The following is a 23,917-nucleotide window of genomic DNA, read 5'->3' as shown; positions in this document are numbered from 1 at the left end:
TTTGCAGTATAAAAAAAAACCCGACAATTTAAAAAAATATATATAATTTTTTTTTTACTTTTTGCTATAAAACATATTCAATAAAATTTTTTTTTTTTAAATCTAATTTCGTCATACATTTAGGCCAAAATGTATTCTGCTACAAGTCTTTGCTAGAAAAAAATCCCAATATGTGTAAATTAATTGGTTTACGTGAAAACTATACCGTCTACAAATGTTTTTGGTTTTTATATTGGTAATGACGGTGATCAGCAACTTATAGCGGGACTGTGGCGAGCATTCTGACATGGGGGGAAACTGCCAAACTGCCACTGAAATCCTCAGGGTCACTAATACAGTGATCAGTGCTAATAAAAAGCACTGACGCTGTACTAATGGCACTGGGTAGGAAGGGGTTAACATCTGGGGCAATCAAAAGGTTAACTGGGTGCTGTGCGCTGTTTTACTATGTTGTCTGTGTGTGCTTTACTATGTAAGCATACTGTTTTGTAATGCTCTGCTATGTCGGTGTCACAGCTGTAGCCACCAATGGCAGCGCAGGTAGGGTGGCGTGCACACTACCCAGAAATACAAAATCACGTATATATACAAGATTATGCGCAGCCCTGTTGCCCTGTAGCAGTACTTCTGCTTCACAGCCGGGTGCCCACTGCGCATGCACGAGTAGTGCTGTGCTTTGTGAATTGGTCCTGTAGTTTTCTGGGACCTGTCACATGTCCCAGAAGACTACAGAGAGGGAAGGGCAGGATGATAATTTCCGTTTCCAGTCGCCTTAGCGGATACCTGCCAATTTCTCCCCCCTTCCTCTTAATGGGGAGTGGGGGACCAGTCCTTAAAGCGGACCTTCCTCTTTTGGGTGCATCTCCGCTTTAAGTAAGCATATAGAAATCCAAAGTATAGTCCTCATCATAGAGATAGAGCTGATAGAACATTCTTCCTATCAAATGTCCATGAACACCTAATTAACCCTGTTTGATTCTCATAGGAGATAAAACAACACTTAGGCTAAGCTATTCAGTTTAGCCTCATAAGGTGGTGTATAAAACGTGGGACATCCATGGGCAGAAGTATTTTACTTCCCACAATGAGTTACTTTGAGACTGATTGATGTCATTTAATGAGTGGAGAAAGGATGTTTGCTTACAGCATATCTAAACTCAAAAGTGGTATTTTCACCTGGTAAACCAGACAGTAAAGCCAGTCATACATGGACTGAATTCGGAAATTAATTTTCTTTTGATTCTTTCGAAAATTTTAAGAATTTTTGTTTGAATTTTGCACCATTAGTGGGCCACAGCAACTACCGATTTTTGAGCGACCATCAGATTTGAGTGATCGAGCATGTTGGAAAATTTTTTGAAAAACAAATGGATTTCTAATCAATGATAGAATTGTGCGATAAATGTAATTGAAAAAGAAATGTGCATTAGCAGTGACCTGTAAAGAAAAGAAATTCTGGCCACGAAAATTCATTTCTGTAGCAACATGAGGTGAAATTTAAAGGCTTGGTTGGTCGAATTTCGAAATCAATAGTGTCACCATTGGAATACAAAACACAAAATTTCCTATTTTTTTCTTTAAAAAAATTCATTTGGAATTTGACCCATGTATGGCCTGCATACGTTTATTTTTTAGCCCCCTTTAACAGACTGAGCTGTCCAGAGAACATTCTGGTTAGAGGGTTGAGACAAACTAGTTCACACTGACAGGGGTGCTTACAATAAATATGTATGTAAAACCTTTATCTCAAAAGAAAAGAAACTGCTGAAAAATGATAGCTGGAGTTGGACTTTAATTTGCTAGTCAATTTCATATAAATTTGTCAGTCTAAGCTCTGGTTCACACCGTGCGACTTCAGGTGCCACATGCAATTTACAAATCACACCTGAAGTCACATCTAATGTATTTCTATGGCAGTGTCTTAATCAGTGCGATTTGAAATAGCACGATTTAAAAAATAGTTTCTGCGCTACCTTTTTCAGATTTCATTGCAATTTGCATTGACTTCTGTTAAATGAAGTTGTAAGCCACAGTGAAATCGGAGGTACAAATCACACTGATAACACTACCCAGACAGTTCCTTTGATCTCATGGCTTTTGCTCTGATACAGTATGCTTTGTCAGCTCTGAGACCTTTTACAGTTCTGTACACTGCAGCTGAAAAACTCACATTCAGGAGCTGTTCAGCGTTTTTTCAGCAGCTCCTGAACTCTCCCTAATGTTTTCCTATGGGTCCATGTATACGTCGTCGTTTACAGGCAGTTGAGTTTACAGCTGTTATTTTGAATGCACCAAACTTGCGTTCAGGAGTAGATTTTGCCTGCGTTTAACCACGTTTATAAGCGTTTGCATTTAGAAGCGGTTTTAACTGTTCTATGCACAGATGCTGTCCGGAGCCTTTTTTCATCATCAGAAATGCATGAAAAGCATTTTCCATGTATTCAAATGGACCCAGTACACCAGTGCAGTCATCTTCCAGGCTTTGCGTGAAGGAAAAAATGGTAGAATGTGCTGCATTATGCTCATGATGGGATCCATAGTGAATACAACCAGAATAGACAGGTCATCTCAACACATACTGCTCTCTCTAATTCTCTCAAAATGTCTGAAATAGTTAATATTTTACTATTTTTCAGTGCAGTCTGGGCATTTTGGAAGGTCTCCTGAGGTTTTCTTTTAAAAACACTTCTAAACGCAAACGCACAAAAACGTGATATGCAAACGTGGCTAAACTGACGTTTGCTAACCTACGTTTTCCAGCAGTCAGTTTCCATCGTTCAGAAGAGTTTTCCAAACACATGAACCCTTATGCACTCTATAGATGGTTCGTTTATTGGCCGATTTTTCGTCCGAAAAAAGAAACATCGGTTGTTCTGTTGCCACAAATGATTGCAAAAATCAGCTGTTTTTCGCAAATTTTCCAGCATGATCGATAAAATAAATTAGGAGGAACCGCAAAAATTGGCCGATGCCATTGCCCCACTAGCCGTGCGAAAATCGATTATTCTTTTGGACGTAAAATCGTCCGATAAACAAACGGTCTATGGCCTGCATTATTGAAAGGTGTGAACTTTCCAAATCATGTCCAATCAATAAAATTTGCCACAGGTGGACTCCAATCAAGGTGTACAAACATCTCAGCAACAAACAGAAATAGGAGGCACCTGAGCTAAATTTCAAGTGTTGTTGCAAAGGGTCGGAATACTTATGGCAATGTTATATTTCCGTTTTTTATTTTTATTAAGTTCACAGATATTTCTAAATATCGGGTTTCACTTTGTTATTATGGGGTACGGAGTGTAGATTAATGAGAAAAAAATATGAATTTAAACAACTGTAGTATCGGGCTGCAACATAACATTGAATAAAGTGCAGAAGGTCTGAGTATGTTATGAATGCACTGTATGTGGCCGTACTTTAAAGATTCTAGAGCTCATTTCCAAGGTGGATAGAGAGCTGCAGTCTGTATGTATGTCACTGATTTGTAAACTAGGCTTAATTGGACAATTTGTATGAGAATCCTTCTGTGGTATATGAAAGAATGTAGCGGTCATGAAAAGCCTTTTTCCTCATTGTTTGCCAGGTGGTAATGAGGAGATCACCCAGCATGCACCAAACAGGGGTTAAAAGGAAAGCTTGTAGAGATGTGTAAGGCCGGCTATACTGTTCGAATTCTATGTGGGCAGGCTGAATGTACCAAGCTGATTGATCAATCGACCAATTTGGGTACAACTGGCCTGCTGGATTCACTTGCGATTATTGCTAGCATTAATCACTGTCTTCTCCCGGCGGGGGCGACTTCCCACATTTAAAAATCACCGTTGGAGCTCTTCTAAAAGGGCTGTTGGCTGTAACTGCTATGCAGTACTATGTATTTTTTTTAATTGTAGGCCCCTAGATGTCTGTGGAGGTTTGCATACTACGCATACAGGTATTTAGATACTGGGAGCATTGTGAGGAAGCCTAATTTTGTAAGTGCCTAGGCTCATGAATGTAACCAAGGATGTGAGTATGATTCACACTTGCCCCCTCAAGTTATAATACAGCTTCATAGAGTTGCACTTTAATATTGTGACATTGATCAAATAAATTATCTGTGTGTGTTTGTATATATGTATGTATGTATATGTGTGTGTGTATGTGTGTATATGTGTGTATGTATGTATGTATATATATATATATATATATATATATATATATAATGTGTATGCATATTTTGTGTCTGTGATTACTGAAAGGATCAGTTCCTGTCTGTAGCCCAAACTGTCCTCGAATATTTTCCCTTCCAGGCCTGGGAGAAATAAAGCTCTGGACACCAAGGTGTGAAAGCTAAATCTCTGAAAGTTTAATGCAAGACAAGAACTATTGTACAGAACTCAGTGGGTGTTACTTAATTTTAGGATGACCAATGAAACATTCCACTCTTATCAGTATAGTTACGGGAAAAACAGAAACCACAAATAGCTGAGGGATACCATATAAGGTGGTTCCGTTAACCGAGAATAGAAACTATTCTCAGAAAACGAGAGAGGCCTTACAAGCGAAACTCCAAAATCAAAATTAACTGTTCACACAGCTAGAAATGGAGGCATTATACAAAATGGATGCCAGTTAAAAAGACATTTCCTTACACTTATATTTGCATAAACCATATTATAAATAGGTGTCAATATTTAATGAAAAATTATGTTTAGTCTATAAATATTTACATGCACAGAAGCAACCATATGTGCCCATTACATATGCTAACTTAATTTCTTCTTATAGGTAAATTACAAGTATGCTACACTCTTTCTTTTCAGTGCAGGTCTATGGGTTTGGAAATAAGCTATAGGCTACAGTGAGGAAAAGAAGTATTTGAACACCCTGCGATTTTGTAAGTTCTCCCACTTAGAAATCATAGAGGGGTCTGAAATTCACATTGTAGGTGCATTCCCACGCAGAGACAGAATTTAAAAAAAAAAACCCAGGAAATCACATTGTATGATTTTTAAAGAATTTATTTGTCTTGCATCGCTGAACATAGGTATTTGAACACCTAAGAAACAGCAAGAATTCTGTCTCTCATAGACCTGTTACTGTGCCTTTAAAAAGTCCACCTCTACTCCACTCAATCTAACTTAGTAGCACCTGTCTGAGCTCTTTAAAGACACCTGTCTACTCCACAGTCAGTCAGATGCCAACTACTACCATGGGCAAGACCAAAGAGCTGTCAAAAGACACCAGAGACAAAATTGTGGACCTCCGCAAGGCTGGAAAGGGCTACGGGGCAATTGCCAAGCAGCTTGGTGAAAATAGATCAACTGTTGGAGCAATTGTTAGAAAATGGAAGAGGCTAAAGACGACTGTCAGTCTCCCTCGGACTGGGGCTCTATGCAAGATCTCGCCTCGTGGGGTATCACTGATGATAAGAAAGGTGAGGAATCAGCCCAGAACTACAAGGGAGGAGCTGGTCAATGACATGAAGAGAGCTGGGACCACAGTTTCAAAGGTCACTGTTGGTAGAACACTACGCGGTCATGGTTTCAAATCATGCATTGCACAGAAGGTTCCCCTGCTCAAGTCATCACATGTCCAGGCCAGTCTGAAGTTTACCAATGACCATCTAGATGATCCAGAGGAGACATGGGAGAAAGTCATGTGGTCAGGTTAGACCAAAGTAGAACTTTTTGGTTTAAACTTCACTCGTTGTGTTTGGAGGAAAAAGGATGAGTTGCATCCCAAGAACACCATCCCTACTGTGAAGCATGGGGGTGGTAACATCCTGCTTTGGGGGTGCTTTTCTGCGAAGGGGACAGGACGACTGCACTGTATTGAGAGGATGAATGGGGCCATTTATTGTGAGATTTTGAGCAACAACCTCCTTCCCTCAGTCAGAGCATTGAAGATGGGTCATGGCTGGGTCTTCCAACATGACAACGACCCGAAGCACACAGCCAGGATAACCAAGGAGTGGCTCCGTAAGAAGCATATCAAGGTTCTGGAGTGGCCTAGCCAGTCTCCAGACCTAAATCTAATAGAACATCTTTGGAGGGAGCTGAAACTCCGTGTTGCTCAGTGACAGCCCCGAAACCTGACAGATCTAGAGGAGATCTGTGTGGAGGAGTGGGCCAAAATCCCTGTTGCAGTGTGTGCAAACCTGGTCAAGAACTACAGGAAACGTATGACCTCTGTAATTGTAAACAAAGGCTTCTGTACCAAATATTAACACTGATTTTCTCAGATGTTCAAATACTTATGTTCAGCAGGGCAAGACAAATAAATTCTTTAAAAATCATACAATGTGATTTCCTGAATTTTTTTTTAAATTCTGTCTCTGAGTGGGAATGCACCTACAATGTGAATTTCAGACCCCTCCATGATTTCTAAGTGGGAGAACTTGCAAAATCGCAGGGCGTTCAAATACTTCTGTTCCTCACTGTAAGGCAAAATGAGCTGATCTAAGTAATAGAATTTCCTATATTTATGTGAAACTGATCAAATTTAAATGTGTTTATTAAAACATTATCTATGTTTATATTTGATCCATATATCTCACTGTTGACTGAATGCAAGCAATAGATTTTCCACATTAATATTTGCCAACCAAGGACCATATGACCTAGGCTGGGAAGTTGGGAGGAGCGTTTTTCCAAGGGCCTCTTCATAGTATGCATTGTGTTAAAGTGGTTGTAAACCACAGACATGAAAATGAAAAAAGCATATCCCTCTATAGTGTGTACTTGTGCCAATCCAGAGCACTAAGTGTCGTTTCTGTTTGTTGCCTCATTCAACTGTTATAAGCATGTGACATTTCCGATAAGTTTTCCAGACACCAAGAGAAAAATGGTGACTGGGAAGGGCACAGCCTGTGATTGATAGCCTCAGCTCTGTTCCTGTGTGCTGTATGAAGGAGGGGTCGGGAGGTGTCCCTTACCTCCAGTCAGCTCTGAGTTCTCTTCACGGATTGTAACTTCAGCTCCCTGCCTCCTGCTTTTTAGAGCCGAGAGTTCCTGTGCAAATTCTACACTTTGAATGGATGTAGGGGAAAGACGTCTGCAGATAAACATGTACAACTTATGTAGGAGGATTTGTTTCTTCACTGTGTGTCACTTGAGGCCTGTCACTTCACTGGGTATATGTAAGGGTTTACAATCACTTTAAACGGCACTAAACCCTCCTATCGTTTTCAGCTGAGAAAGCTCCCATCTTGGCCTATGTTTCAACTGCCATGATGCTGCCCATGTGATCAGTTATGCCTCCAGCTATTTGATGGTGTGACAGTTTGGTTGAGAACACAACTAACGTGACCGTTACATTGCAGGGAATGTAACTGTTATTTGATGCTGAACTAAACCCATTGATTTAATGGTTTAAAAAACCAGTTGCATCCTGAAATTGCTTACTATCACATTTGTTCTCTCAACCAAACCGTCGCACCATCAAATGGCTGGTGTCATAACTGCTCATATGTGCGGCATCATGGCAGTTGCAGATCAAACTGTGGCCAAGATGGCAACTTCCTTGGCTGAAAACGATCGGAGGGTTTAGTTCTGCATTAACATGTGCTGATATAAAATGCAGTAAAACTCTTAGGCTTCATGTATGTACACGAGCAACTGCTAAACTCGAGTTTAGGAACTTTTGGCATTTATTTGCCAAAGCTCCTAAACTCCACTCCATACAAGCCTATGTATCCATATACACAAAGGCTTTTAGCAGAGTTTAGGAGCTTCAGCATTTTAGGTGAAGTTAAAGTTTTACTAAACCCACAACAGTAAAATCAGTCTGTATATGCAGTAAAGCATGCTTGTTATACTCACTGTGGAACCTAAGGGGTTAATCCTCTGCATTGTGTAAAAAGGCTTTTTGAGCCTTTACTCTCTGTTCCTCCCCTTTTTAAAGCAACTGCCTCTTATCTCCAGACTGATCTATAGGCATGCATGTGCTCAGTTTGGTGTGTATTGCTAGGTTTTTTTTTTTCTCCCCTTGGGAGAGTGCATGTGATTAGCACAGGGCCAATCAGCACTGTCCAAACAGAGGTCAGGGGATTTCCATCCTCCTAGAGCAGAAAGAAAACTCCTCCTACAAGCTTTAACCAATGCTCTGCTGAACACTGGTAGAAGTCACAAGACTGCTATATACTGCTGATGAGAAAAGGTATTTAGCAGTTTATGTTTACTAAAATAAGTGCATTTCCATGTTCTGTGTACTGTGGGAGACCAGATATAGTGAGTGCAGAGTCCTGGGTTTAGTATCACTTTAAATCTCCCTTTCCTGAACGTGGAAGAATTGCATTTAGGATAGGAACGTTTTGTCCACCGACCGTTGGAAAACACGGCAATCACTGTACCGCGGTTTTGCTGCGATTTGCGTTTTCCAGCGGTCAGGGTAAGCTCATGTACATGAATCCTTTCTCTATCATTTGTTACTGCACTGTGAAGATGCGAATGGACCTTTTAGGCCTCATTCACACCATACGCGCAGAAAAACTGATTGACTGACTGCCGTGCAGATTTCACTTGCAGAGACACAAGTTTACATCAGTTTTCATGCGTGTTTTAGTTAGTTTTATACATGTTGCAGATTCTTGTGCAGAAAAAAATCTGTACGGAATACAAGTGTCATAGTCCCAGCCACGGCTCTACCTGCCTGGAGTTTGCATGTTGTCCCTGTGCCTGCGTGGGTTTCCTCCGGGTACTCCGGTTCCCTCCCACACTCCAAAGACATGCTGGTAGGTTCATTGGATCTTGTCTAAATTGTCCCTAGAATGTGTACGTATGAATGTAAGTTAGTGACCTTAGATTGTACACCCCTTGAGGGTTAGGTACTGATATGAATGTAATATATATATATATATATATATATATATATATATATATATATATATATATATATATATATATATATATATATATAATGTGTATGTGTGTGTAAAGCGCTGCGTAAATTGACAGCGATATATAAGTACCTGAAATAAATAAATAGTGTGAACAGTGGACATAGAGAACAATGCTTTTTTTTTTTGTGTCCTTGTAGAAGCGGTGCAGAAAAACTCATGTCTTTGCACCATGGTGTGAATGATGCCTTTAGTCATAGGAAGAAAATGATACTTTATGCATAAAAAAATATGTTTTGGAAAAAGTTGAAATGTTGATTCATATGAAGTGAACGTTTTCATGATAGATCCAAAAAGACTCGTTAACTCAGATTTCTAAATGCACAGATGAGCATTGGAGCATTAATAAATCTGCTTATGAAATACAGTAATCAAAATATAGACAAGTAAATGAAACATTGAAGATGTGTAATGTATATACAGAATTGTTCATGAAAAGGGTTATAGTCAGTTTAAAATGTGTGTTGTGAAAATATACTCAAGTTCCTTTTGAGGTAATAAGAGTTCCCGCAGTGAAAGGGTCATGTGTGTCTTGGGTTACCGGTCATAATGTTTCCATTGACCACGGTTTTTCTTTTTTTTTTTTTTTTTTTTTTCTTGTTTGCTTCCCAGTGCTATTACCTTGTCCTAGAACACCTATTCAAAAGCGAATGACAAAAATTGCATTCAGGAGCTTTGACAAAGACATTTTTCTTCCCCGGTTTTCAAATAAAGACACAGGTTATCTGGCATTGGCTCCATCTGATGGATTCACCGGAGCAACAAACGCTTTTGTCTTGGAGAAATAAGCTTTGAGAGCTCTGTATCTTGGGACCTCCGAGGGGGGGGAATAAAACTTTTTTTTTTTTTTTTGTCTTGCTTTCTGCTCTCATTTTTCTCCCATAAATAATGATATTAGAAAATAAGAAGGATTTTTCATGTACTTTTTGCACAGAACAATTACACTTCTGGATGTGTTGTGAAGACATTATTCTTACAAGTAATTACACTCAGAGATAGAATGATCAGTCAAACCTTGTTTTAGGATACAAAAACAAAACTTGAAGTGACTTAACACACAAAAAAAAAGCTCTGCGTACAGTATATGGAGAGCATGTAAACATCTGAGCGCCATCAAACCAGAAACTATCCCGCTGAAAGGAATTAGCCTTGTAATGTAACCTCTGTGCTAATGGCTGGTTGTTGAAGGGGGATGGTAAGGTCATTTGAGAACTATGGTATGCTACATGTGCTTTGTGTAAATCAGTCAGTATGATTAATATACACCACTCTTCCAAAAGTAAAGCTTTAATGGGTGTCCTGACTGGTCACTGAAACTGTGTTTTTTTTTTTTTTTTTTTTTTTTTTTTTAAGAACAGTCTTAAATAATGTTGCTATATTATTTTCACTTTTTCTGTCTAAGGCTGACTATACAAGTTTCTTAGTTTTCTGTCCAATTTCTGCCCATATTACTTTAGATTTACCTTCAACTATGTAGTGCAAGGGCCTGCCTAATTGGATACAATTGAAAGTGTTGTTTAGGTTTGACCTCATATTATATGGTTTTTGGTAAATCATCTAAAGCAAAAATCTCAAGAAAATTGTATAATGTATTGTCAGCATAAGACACATTTTCCTGAGCTTATTGTTGATTACATGGAAACCTTCACTTTTTAAAATAGAAATGAAAACAAAACGGTTGTTGATTAAAAGAAAAATTATAAATACTTTTTTTTTTTTTTTTTAAATGATCACATTCCCTCTGTTCTCAGCTGCAAATGAGCTGTGGGAGGAGAAAAAGCAGAACACTGATCTTCCCAGGGAAAGGCTGTGCGGGCGGGGGGTTGCAGGTCAAGTTTGATCATTGGAGGAGTGCAGACTGCGTTCCTATCAAAGCTAGAGAACTGACCACGCTGTGTTCTCCGTAGTGTGGTAAATTTTTAAGGAGAGCAGAGGGACTTCAGGGATTTCACACAAAGGAAGCAATGCAAAGAGAACAGGATACTTTTTCATACAAGTACATGGTACAGTTGGCACACATCAGGAATAGGAAGCGTTGGTTTTACATATTCTTTAAGTCTTTTGTGCTCTCAGGGGCATCTAATAATAAAACCGTGTACCAAAAATAAAATCTTAACACTGCAAACTTTGACTTGGGCACCTAAGCCCAAGTTGAAGTTGGCAGTGTTAACTTTTTAATTTTTGGTACTGATTTTGAATTAAATTTTTTTTTTTTTCATTATAGGTGGACAAATGTATTAAAAAGTTAAAATTAAAAGTTTATTTTAACTCGTGTATTACTATTAGGCTTCATGCACACTGGATGTTTTTTTTTTTTTTTTTAAGCTGCTCCTAGTTGTGTCCATTCACGTTAGCCTATGTGTCCATGCACACATAAACTTTTAGAGGAGTTTAGAGGCAAAAATAAAAAAACCCACTGCCATTGCATTCAGGAGCAGTAGCACTTTGGCAGAAAGAGCACTTGATGTCTGCAAACACATTTAAACATGTGTTAACGCTAGGCACTTGTAAAAGTGTGTAACATGTTATAGCACGTTTAGCATTAATTCATTTCAATGTCCAAAATAAATTATTATTCTGGCCAGTGATATCAACACCCAAACTCTTGACGTGCTAAACGTGCTTAAACTCATTACACCAGGGGCGTTCAACCTTTTTGAAGAGCGCTGGCCACAATAGAATGAAATGGTTCATAATTTAGATTTTTTTTTTAATTTTGAATAACATAATTAACATTTTCCTCCTGTAGCCTCTGAATGCTGACAGGAGGAAAAGCCAGCTTTCAGCGGGAGGAGGAGAATGGAGGGGGGGGGCAGTTCCTGTATATGTTGCTCCCCACTGCCCCTCCTTTCCAAGTGTAAAACAGAATGTGACAGGGAGGTCGCATGGGCTCCCTTGAGCATGGGGTGGGGTTGCCATTGCGGCCCCTGAAGCTACACCAGTGGTTGGGGGTGTGGTGAAAACACATCTCAGCAATGGGGTTTTACTGCTCCCCAAGCCACAAATGTAAATGAGCCCTCACTGTCCTGAGCCCCCCTATAATGCTGCTTTCACACTGATGCCCTGCAGGTTAAACCATACCACAAGTGCAGCGCAGTGTACCTGTGGCTTTCCTGCAGGTCAACTGCTCTTTGCCGTAGACTTCTATTATATCTTGTGGGTATGGTTCCTTTTCCGAAAGCGCACCAAACCCACAGGCTATATGAGTCTATGGCTCATTGCAGCAAACCTGCAGGAAAGCCACAGGTGCACTGCGCCGCACCCGCAGATCAGTGTGAAAGCAGGCGAATAGTTGTTAACCCTTTAATGGGTGGTAATATGCCCATTGTAATAGCTCAGTGACCTTCTTTTCTTCCAGCTTCTGCTGGCATCGCTCTCCAGTCTACTAGAAATGTCCCAGGCGAAGTGCACTTGGTATCAGTCCACGTGGGACAGAAGCTGGGGCTACAGAGGGAGCTTATGCAGCTCATGCTATCTCCACAACCACCAGCTTCTGCTACTGGCCCGGGCTTAATGCACTTTGATGCTTTGGAATGGTGGGATAGCAAGCCCAGATGGTGATCAATGGGTTGCCGACCCTGGGCATGCGTCTTCCTGGTTTGAGGTTGAGGACTATAAGTGGCCCATAGGCCACAGGTTGAACACCCCTGTATTACATACTAATAGAAGCATCAAGCATTTTTTTCTGCCAAAACACTGCTTCCAGGTGGAAAGGCTTCTAGGAGAGTTAGCAAAATGTCCAGTTTGCATGAGATGTAATTATTGTAAATATTGTAAACTAACTACGCAAGTAGGTAAAAGTTGCAGTTATCTGTCTAGTTGTGCTATGTTGTAGAGGCGTGTAGCTCAAAAGATTGACTGAAAAAGGAAAAAAAAATTGCTAATTGCATTTAGCTGGCTGGAGTTCTGGGTTATTTAGGAACAGTCCATATCCCTTGTTTTCTCAGCTAAATTTCTTCTAAAAGTGCTGTAGTCTTTGCAGTGTAAATTTTAATGAAGGACATTCAGTTCCAGGGGGGTTAGCATCTTGCGCTGTCAGATGCTGGCACTCTTATCAGATCCTTGCTCTCCATGTAGCTATAAAATCTTAGCGAAGTTGCTTTTGTCCTTTTTTTTCTTTGCAATGCTTAAACTGTTTTTGCAAACTCTGCATCCTTTTGTATAGCATCTGTATGTCCTCAAAAAGATAACATTTCCCTAGTGGAAAGGCAGTATTTCTTTTGACATTGTCACTGTTTCTAGGCACTGTATTTCAAAGATTTCTTTAACTTTCTTTAAAGGTTCCTACATGATTGTGGATTCGTCCAAACATGATCTTGGAGAAAAGGCACGCTTACAGCTTCCTAACATGAAGGAAAATGACACGCACTGCATCGACTTCAACTATCTTCTCTTCACTCAAAAAAGAGACAGTCCTGGGACCTTGAACATTTTTGTGCGGGTGAATAAAGGACCCCTTGCCAACCCTATCTGGAATGTCACGGGTGCCACTGGCAAGGACTGGCTGAGGGCTGAGCTGGCCGTTAGCACCTTTTGGCCAAATGAGTATCAGGTAAAGCCATGCTAATCTGATCATCATAACACCATTGAGTATAAAACCCATTTCTTCTAATACCATGATTATCGTTCCATTTGCAGATTAAGATGAGCTTTGTGATGATTTTACAAAACAGATTTGTGCTTTTTTTTTTTTTTTTTTTTTTTCTGGGAAAATGTGCAATGCTATAATGCGATGTTGTTGAAGCGTGTTAAACATGTTGTCATTGATAGAAACTGCATTGGACGATGTAATAATTATGGCTTATATTACATGACACTGCAGAGAGTTGTAAAGGCATTATTTAGGAAAATAGCTTTAAAATGGAACACCAGGCATAAATACATCCATATAAATTATTATTAATAAGTGATGTTTAAAGGCAATTAAAAAATAAAGTCATACTTACCTGCTCTGGTACTTATCTATGCAGTGGTTTTGCACAGAACAGCCCCAATCCTCCTCTTCTCTGGTCCCCCGCCGTCGCTTCTGGCCCTTCCTCCTGCCGAATGCCCCCAGAGCAAGCAGCTTGCTATGGGGGCACTGAAGCAGACTTGCTTCCGAACCACTGCTCTGCATGTCCTTTCACACACAGAGCCATTGCTTGGCCCCACCCGCTCTCTCTCCTTATTGGCCCACTGGTTGTGATTGACAGCAACGGGAGCCATGTCTCATCCAATGAGAGTTGACTCTTGTGCATATTGCTGGATTATGAGTGGGCTGGGGTAAGTATTAGGGGAGCTGCACACAGAAGGATTTTACCTTCATGCATAGATTGCTTGAAGGTAAAAATCTTTGAGCCTTTACAACCACTTTAATTGCAAAATAAAATTACCTCTGAACAGGTATGTTTGACCATAAATAGAAGCGAAATTCACAGTTAATACATACATTTATATATACTGAAAAGTATAGCCATTGCTGTGGCTCTCATACAGAGAAGTTATTCTGTTGTTTATTCACCCCTACTCTCACTTTGTCCATTACTATTATTGTTAATATAATACAGGATTTATATAGGGCCAGTTTGCACAGCTCTTTACAATATAAAGGGGGGGGCAGTATATAGCAATAATACAATTCAATACAAGAGGATTAGGCAGAGCTCACAATCTCTTAGATTGTAAGCTCCTAGGAGCAGGGCCCTCCTAACCCTTTTGTACTGAACTGTATTGTTGCTGTATTGTCTCCCTTTATAATGTAAAGTGCCGAGCAAACTGTTTGTGCTGTATAAATCCTGTATTATAAAAAGGAGGGGCAAGTGGAACAAAAGGTAATAACTATGAGGTAAGACAATGGGATTGATTTACTAAAACTGGAGAGTGCAAAATCTGGTGCAGCTCTGCATAGAAACCAATCGGCTTCCAGGTTTTTTTTTTTTTTTTGTCAATGCTTAATTGAACTAGCTAAAGTTAGAAGCTGATTGGCTGTCATACACAGCTGCAGTCCAGTTTTAGTAAATTAACCCCAATGCCTGGTGTTTTGGGAAATATTGACGGAACACAACTTTAAAAATAAATATTTTTGGCCGAAATTTTGCTGCATCCCCAATTTGACTTGCTTGAAGCAAACAATATATTGGGGGGGGGCGGGGGGGGATTTACTAAACTGGAGCATGCAAAATCTGGTTCAGCTCTGCATAGAAAGCAGTCAGTTTACGGGTTTTATTTTCAGCGCTTAATTGAATACGATAAAGTTGGATGCTAGTTGGCTAATATGCTCATTCTGAGTGCATCAGTTTTAGTAAATCAACTCCATTTTGCCTAACTTGGAGAATCCTGTAAGTGTTCAGGAATGGCAGTTTGACATTCTATCTACAGGAGGAAGGAATTGTTGCCCCGCATAGTGGTGGCGGGGGGGCTGTGGTTTTCTTTGGTTAGTATGTTTTCTTGATAAACTTTAAAAATAAATATTTTTGGCCGAAATTTTGCTGCATCCCCAATTTGACTTGCTTGAAGCAAACAATATATTGGGGGGGATTTACTAAACTGGAGCATGCAAAATCTGGTTCAGCTTTGCATAGAAAGCAGTCAGTTTACGGGTTTTATTTTCAGGAATGGCAGTTTGACATTCTTTCTACAGGAGGAAGGAATTGTTGTTAGTGGTGGCGGGGGGCTGTGGTTTTCTTTGGTTAGTATGTTTTCTTGATATTACAATTTTCTATGAAGCATACAGCAAGTAGGAAAATAATTTGAATAACATTTTTTCCCAATTAGTTTTGAGCAACCACATGGTCCTGGGACTGTAATTCATAGGTACACCATACAAGTGGCCTACAGGTGCCAAGAAATTGTGCTAATGCTAACCATAGAAGTTTGACTGCTAACATAGACGTGTGGATTTTGCCATCTTGCAGCTTCCTGTATTTGCATTGTCTGGGATTTCCTACAGAGATACATCAGCACTGCAGAGCCTTGGATACAGATTACTTAGACAAGGACTTTTCACCTTAGCCCATTGAATTCAAATATTTCATCAGTTTCAGAGGAACTGGAAAAATAGTCTGTTTTCCTCCCAAATCTAACAGGGTGTTTTTAAGTAAAAACAGGTTAGAGAGAAAATTGGTCATTTTGCTTCTGATACACACCATAGTATCAAAGGAAATTGAGCTATTGCGCATAAAATACAACATCCAATATACTTAGGAAAGATTTATGAAAAGAGGAATAAAGGAAAGTTGTGTGGTTTTGGCACATTTCAGTCATATTTTATTTTTTTTTTACTCGCAATTTAACTACTTCCCAACTGCGCTATAGTCAAAGGGCGGCTACAGCGTGATCATCTAGTTCTGGGAGGGTGTCCATGGATGTCCTTCCAGAACCTCGCCCTCGGGGTAAAGGGCCAAACACAGTGGCCCTTTACTTGTGATCAGCTGTGATTGGACACAGCCGATCACATAATAAACAGACTTGCCACTTATCGGCAGCACTTTTCTTATATGCTTTGTGTGAGGAAACATGGTACATGGTTTACATTGATAATCACGCCACTGATCATTAGTGCAGCCTCAACAGAGCACATCCATGAAGAAGAAAAATGACTTATTTGCAAAATTTTATAACAAACTCAGAAAAACTTTACATTTGTTTAGCAAAAAATAAAAAAAAAACATTGGTTATAAAATATATAGATAAATATCGTGCTGCGCGCCTCTATTATTATCATTAAAGACACATTGATTATGTGTAAAAAATAAACTAAAATAAAATCTAATATAAAGTGTGAAAAAAACAAAACAAAATGTGAAAAAAATAAATGTCCACTGTGCTTATATAATCCCTTTATACTATGGAAATAAATGTATCATTGTATATCCAGAGACTGATACATAAGAGTCCTCTTTCTTTTTGAGAAATTGTGCTAATTCGATGAATACACTCCAGGTTCCAAAAACCTTTGCAGCATAAATACAGCTCTATCATGCGCTCACCTCCGTCTCCAGCCTCAACTGGCTAAATCATGCAGTTTATCCTATAAAAGGATGAAGTATGCTTGGCTGCTTATCACCTTCAAACAATCTCTCCAAACTGCAGTTTTCCTGGTTAACCTGGTGTCACTCCTCTCCTCATTATCTTGTATGGATCTATGGGTGTGTGGATGGTTGGATGAATCTTCCCTCCTTCTCCCCTCCAGGGGAACAATCCTCCAGAATTACTCCAGCAAACTCCACATATATAATTGCAAAGAAAAACAGAAGATAGTGCTTTATCCTTATAAAACTCCTTTTATTGCCAAACTCTGTCACACTCACATTTTCATTAAAATAAACAAGCCTTTAAGAAGAAAAGGTAGCAGTGTGTTAACACACACTGTGTCTGTACTCGCCAGAAAAGCCGACTGCACGCGGTGACGTCAGAGCCCCTCCCCTACGCGTTACGCCACCGGTCACATGGCTTCATCAGGGAGAAATCGATTTTTACACGCACATGTGTCTTTGATAATAATAGAGGAGCGCAGCACGATATTTATCTATATATTGGTTGACACTATTATATGAGGTGGTGTGATGTGTTTGCGAACCTAAAAAAAATTTTTTTGATTTATGTTTATTGAATATTTTTGTGTTGTGTTTGCAGAGAATTCACTGTATTGGCTCACAGGTGGACAGTTGGTTTTGGAGTGGTTATAAAATACCGCCAAAAATAAAGCTCTATCTTTAAAAAAAAAATGATGATAATTTGGGTACAGTGTTGCATGAACGTGTAATTGTCCTCCAAATTGCAACAGCGCTGAAAGCTGATAATTGGCCTGGCAGGAAGGGGATGAAAGCACCCAGCACCAAAGTGGTTAAACATTAACACCAATAGCTATGCACTATAAAAGGGTGCAGCAATACATTGTTACAGTGCATTGCACTGTTTTTTTAAAAAAAGTCACAAAATGACATTCCATTCAACTTTGTATGCACCACAGTGTAATTTGGGTAGGTGAGTTGTGTAAAATGCAGACACGTTGCCTTTTTTTTGTAACGCATTGCACCTGGTGTGAACAGTGTACATAGAAAGCAATTGTTTGTGCCCTTGCATTTGAGCCTGCATTGAACAATGTAGCTCAACACACCTGGTGCGAACTTGCCCTTAAAGAGAACCAACCATGACTGAACTCATACAAGAATCTGAATATTCGGGCTTAATGTGTGAGATCAGTTAATAGGGCATTGACTGTCTGATTTCTTTAAGCTGAGAAATTGGACACAAACAAATAAAGCTCAGTAAGGAGTCAAATTTACATCTTTCGTATGCAAGCCTCTAGATTTATAATATTAAAGAACAAATATCAGATTTTAGGCTAGATTCATACACTTTTGATCTGACTTTCACTCTGATTATGTAGTGCTACTTGGATGCAACTGTGAGGTTTGTACAGCCGTGGCCAAACGTTTTGAAAATGACACATACATTAGTTTTCACAAAGTCTGCTGCCTCAGTTTTTGTGATGGCAATTTGCATATTCTCCAGAATGTTATGAAGTATGATCAGATAATTTGCAATTAATTGCAAAGTCCCTCTTTGCCATGAAAATGAACTTAATCCCCCAAAAAACATTTCCACTTCATTTCATCCCTGCCACAAAAGCACCAGCTGACATCATGTCATGTGAATTTCTCTCTCGTTAATAGTTGTCAGTGTTGACGAGGACCAGGCTGGAGATCACTCTATCATGTTGAGAGAGTTAGAATAACAAACTGGAAGCTTTAAAAGGAGGATGGTGCTTGAAATCATTGTTCTTCCTCTGTTAACCCTGGTTGCCTGCAAGGAAACACATGCACTAATCATTGCTTTGCACAAAAAGGGATTCAGAGGCAAGGATATTGATGCTACTAAGACTGCACTTTATCAGATCATCAAGAACTTCAAGGAGAGGTTCAGTTGTTGTGAAGACGACTTCAGGGCACCTAAGAAAGTCCAGCAAGTGCCAGTACCTTCTACTAAAGTTGACTGAGCTGCGGTTTTGGGGCACCACCACTACTTGGCTTGCTTAAGAATGGCAGCAGGCAGGTGTGCGTTCATCTGCATACACAGTGAGGTGAAGACTTTTGGAGTATGTCCTGGTGTCAAGAAGGGCAGGAAAGAACCCACTTCTCTCCAGGAAAAATATCGGGAACAAACTGATATTCTGCAAAAGGTACAAGGATTGGACTGCTATTTTCTCTGATGAATCCCCTTTCCGATTGTTTTGGGCATCTGGAAAAAAATCTTGTCTGAGGAGGCGAAAAGGTGAGCATTACCATCAGTCCCGTGTCTTGCCAACAGTAAAGCATCCTCATACCATTCATGTGCAGGGTTGCTTCTCAGCCAAGATAGTGGGCTCACTCACAATTATACTTAACCCCTTTACGCCGGCCGCACACAAATGTGCGGCCTCCCGGCGTCCGGGCCTAGACACCGAGCGGCCGCACATTTGCGTTCATGTAACAAAAAACATATGTGCTGGGAGCGCGCGCCCTGCGCGCTCCCAGCACACATGTGCGGTACTCACGGAAAGGTCCCGGTCCGCTCTTTCGATCGGGACCTTTCCCGATCATGTGACCGTCGTGACGACGTGTCACGGCGGTCACATGATCCCTAAACCACGCCCCACCTCCCGGCGTCTGAAACTCTTAAAGGGCCGGGAGGCGCCGGCGGGAAGGGGTTAAGAACACATCCATGAATAAAGAATGGTACAAAAACATCCTCTGAGAGCAACTTCTCCCAACCTTCCAAGAAGAGTTTGGTGACAAATAATGCCTTTTCCAGCATGATGCAGCACCTTGCTATAAGGAAAAAGTGATAACTAAGTGTATTGGGGAACAAAACATCGATATTTTGAGTCCATGGCCAGGAAACTCCCCAGACCTTAATCCCATTGAGAACTTGTGGTCAATCCTCAAGAGCCGGGTGAACAAAAAAACTCCACGAATTCTGGCAAACGTCGAGCATTGGTTAGGCCAGAATTGGCTGCCATTAGTCGGGATGTGGCCCAGAAGTTGATTGACAGCTTGCCTGGGTGAATTTCAGAAAAAGGAGGGTCAACACTGCAAATATTGACTCTTTGCATAAACTTAATGTAATTGTCAATAAAAGACTTTGGCACTTATGAAATGCTTGTGATTATACTTCAGTATACCATAGTAACATCTAACAAAAATATCTAAAACACTGAAGCAGCAGACTTTGCGAAAAATATTTGTCTTTCTCAAAACTTTTGACCATGGCTGTATACTCTATGGGGCCAAAATTCCACTGGAATTACACCAAAGTAGTAAAGGAACCTTTTCCAAAATTGCTCTGCGCTGAGTCGCATTAATGTGAATGGGCACCTTTAAAAATGTGATTTCCCTTGTCATGTGATTCTGTGCGACTCAAGTCACATCTGAAATCACACTAGTGTGAACCAGGACTCCTAAATGTGCTCCATTGTGCTTGTTTTCTTTAAATGTGAACTTGATTACTTTAGGTTCTTGTAGGCAGATGGAAATTACTGGCCAAAGGAGTCCTGACATGAACTGCCCAGGGTGAAAAACAACATATTAGAGAGATGAGGGCAAAGAGGTGACTTCTTTTCAATTACCGCATTGCTTAGTCCCTTTCTGTTGAGTGAAGTTTAATGGACTTCTGAATCTAAGCACTTAGGAAAAAGTCACAAAATATTCTATGTTTATGATCATTTATGCAACCCGAGCATCCTTTCTGTGAGAACCCTATAGAAAGGGATGTTCTTTTCAGAGGCTGTACGTAGTAATGGAACTGTGCATTAAAAACACTGTGGTTTATGCTGCAGAAATTGCTTAGCACATTAAGAGACCTCATTTTGTACATTTTGTTTCTTTATATCTTGACAAGTACTCTGCAAACATTTCTTTTGAGTGATTACTTTGCTTAGAGCTGTTTAGGGTTTCCTAAACTGATATCACCCCTCACCTCTTGTCACTGAATAATGATTGTTGCTGCAGGGCAGTGGAGACTTGTGCGAACAGAGAAGAGGAAATGCTTGGTTTTGCATGGATAGTCATTTGTAGTGTGGCTTGCCTGAATACATCTCCATGGACAAATTTATCATCTTGGCCAGAGTGCTCCTCTTTATGGATTGGCAACGTTCTGGACCCTTAAGTTAAATTCATTGAAAGTTAATTCCACAATAAATCTTAGTTCTTGTGTTGGCACTGAAAAATACGCATCTCCTAGATTGTAAGCTCCAAGGAGCAGGGCCCTCCTATCCCTCTTGTATTGAACTGTACTGTTGCTGTATTGTCTCCCGTTATATTGTAAAGTGCCGAGCAAACTGTTGGCGCTATATAAATCCTGTATAATAATAATAATAAGAATTGGTAAATAAAGTGTATGCGGCCAGAATTTTCAAGCACCCCAAAATTTTGTTCAGATTAAACATTGGTTGCCATATCTGGGCAAAATCGTGTACAACAGGTTTATGCTGCACCCAGGAGGTTTTCCAGCACGTTGAGAAATCTGTGCTAATGATAGCTTTGTTCCTTTTTTTAAAAACAAACTTAAAAGCAGACCTATTCACACTTAAGAGGAGTCCTTGCCCCCACCAAAAAACAAAAAAACATTAAAGTCAGCAGCTATAAATACTGTAGCTGCTGAATTTTACTACACAGGTCTGCAAAATAATTTTTTGGGTTATTCCACGTAATCTTTGTTTTTTGGTGCACTGAATCTGAAAATGACCTCCATTTTGTCATAGGACATCACGTTTCCTGACAATTTAGGTAACTATGTTAAATAAGGCAATACCTCAAAATAAATAGAAATAGACTTATAAAATTAAAGTTTTATTACAATTTTTTCATGAAAATCCTTTTTTGAACTGAAATGAGCTCACCTACACACACTAAACTTGATTCTTCTTCCCTGTGTGGCTCCTCTTGGTGCATTTACGCTTGTGAGTAGCATCTGGAATGCCTATCTGAAGCATCCAACAGTAGTCTGCCATCATTTGTAATGCTCCATTTTCCCTGGTATCTCCTTTCCATCTCTTTAATGTCTTGGTGGAATCGTTCACCTTGTTCCTCACTCACAGCTCCCAAATTTTCAGGAAAGTAGTCAAGGTAGGACTGGAGGAAATGCACTTTCAAACTCATCAGGCAACCTAAAGCTTGAAATGCTTTAAGCATTTGTCCGACAATTTTTTTGCAGTGAGGATCTTTGTTATTGCCTAAAAATTTCTGTACGACTTCTTTAAATGCAATCCACCCTTCTTTTTGAGGATCCGTCCTGGTATTGACTAACTCTTGATCAACTATAAGCCTTCTAATGTCTGGTCCAACGAACACACCTTCCTTCAATTTTGCCTCCGACAGGCCTGGAAACTTGGTGACCAAGTATTTGAACCATTCTCCATCTCTTGGAAGTGATTTTACGAATTGCTTCATCAATCCCAATTTTATGTGTAGAGGTGGTAGAAGAACTTTATGGGAAGATACCAAAGTTTCTCGGGGGATGTTTTTTTCACCGACTTAGCACCCTCTTCTGCCAATTCTTCTTTGTCCAGTGATTTTGTCGGGCTCGACTGTCCCATAGACACAGAAAACAAGGGTATTTGGTATCCCACCCACTGGATTCTTCAGGAAAGAGTAACCCCTTCTACCATTAGCATGCTGCTGAGTATCCCAGTAGCCAGACATGTCACTCAGAGCAGCACTTGTATTTACCCCCTTTGCAGGGGGGGAGGGGCAGAGATTGTTTACCTGCAAATAACAAATAACAGAAGAGAACTAGGAAAATGAGGAAATAGATTTTTTTTTCCCTAAAACTTGCTTAGCTTATGTATAGCTGACCATCAAATTTACAGTGCTATATTTTTTTTTACATAACTAGGACAACCCCTTTAAGGTTTTTTTGGCATTTTATATCCTAAATGCACTTATGTGAATTATTTAATAGTAATTTACACTCAAAATTTGGTTAAAAACCCATAATATAAAAAAAAATACCAAAAATTTAAAATTTGATAAATTTGAAGACAATTTTGCATTTTGTGGCAAATCATGACATCTAGGAGTTTTTTCAATATTTTATTTGTTTTCAGCAAACCAAAATACATGGCAATTAGATGAAAATAATCAGCTTTTTAGTCACAGACCTGTGGGGCACTTGCCTGTCCCAGCATCTAGCGGTGTCCTTGCCCTAGCCAATTCTTCAATCAGCTTTTGGGTGTTGGAGCTGCCATCTTGACTAAGGGAAGCTGGCAATGAAGACTTGTGGCTTCACAGCCGGTTTCCTACTGCCCATGTGCAAAGCTCTCTGCACTTTGTGAAGGGGCTGCAGTCTTCTGGGACCTGTGAAGTGTTCCAGAAGGAGGAAGGGGGGGGGGGGGTACAAACTTCCGGGTCGGGTCCGCCGCAGTAAACTGAGCTGTAACTGGGAACAGGTACCTATCAAAACCAGATGCCCGCTCCCCCCTCCCCTTAAAAGGTGCCAACTGTGGACAGATAAGCAGAGCTTCCACTTTGTTTCTAGCAGAGATGAGATGAAGCATTGTCTTGTCATGCATAACTAGAGCAAGACTGGATCACTTTGGAGTTCTTTGCTGGATATATTCCCTATTTTGGCTACCATCCATGCTACAAAGGGGGACACGTACAGTGAATGTAAAAGTGAAAGTCAGTTTTGCTGGGTGCATGTATAGAGTAAATACAAAAGCTCTCAGGTGCTTACCCCAATCCTTCCATCAAAGGCCAGGGTGGACAGATACCACTCTTGACAGAATAGTAGTCTGGACCTCACTGTGTGGACTCCAGTGGCATCAGCCGCACTGGCTTTTCATGTAGTCGTCTTCATGGCAGCCATAATGTCCCTTTCCGCTTGAATCAGTGGTCATTCTCTCCATAGTGGTAAAGACTATTGGGATTTCTAGCCATGCACAGCCCTCATTGTAACAGGAACACATCTGGTCTTTTGTCTTCAGCTTTAATTCTCTATTTTCACCATAGTGCTTTGCATGGTTTTTTAATTCCATACAGTGCATACACTGGATTTCAGCATGTCTCTAGGGTAGATCAG

At 40.1% G+C, this 23,917-nt stretch overlaps 1 protein-coding gene across 1 annotated transcript in view; it reads left to right on the top strand.

Moving 5' to 3' along the window:
- The window catches only part of PTPRK (protein tyrosine phosphatase receptor type K), a 528,548-nt gene that overhangs the window by 94,151 nt on the left and 410,480 nt on the right, over positions 1-23,917 (top strand). The window contains exon 4 of the mRNA XM_089686377.1: positions 13,159-13,430. Coding sequence (XP_089542503.1) covers positions 13,159-13,430 — 272 coding nt within the window. The remainder of the gene's footprint in view (positions 1-13,158; positions 13,431-23,917) is intronic.

The sequence above is a fragment of the Staurois parvus genome, unplaced genomic scaffold (genome assembly GCF_062004578.1).
Source record: "Staurois parvus isolate SC_StPar_1 unplaced genomic scaffold, SC_StPar_1.0 ptg000397l, whole genome shotgun sequence".
Classification (NCBI taxonomy): domain Eukaryota; kingdom Metazoa; phylum Chordata; class Amphibia; order Anura; family Ranidae; genus Staurois; species Staurois parvus.
The sequence above is the reverse complement of the archived record's forward strand: the minus strand, read 5'-3'. Positions and strand labels throughout refer to the sequence as shown.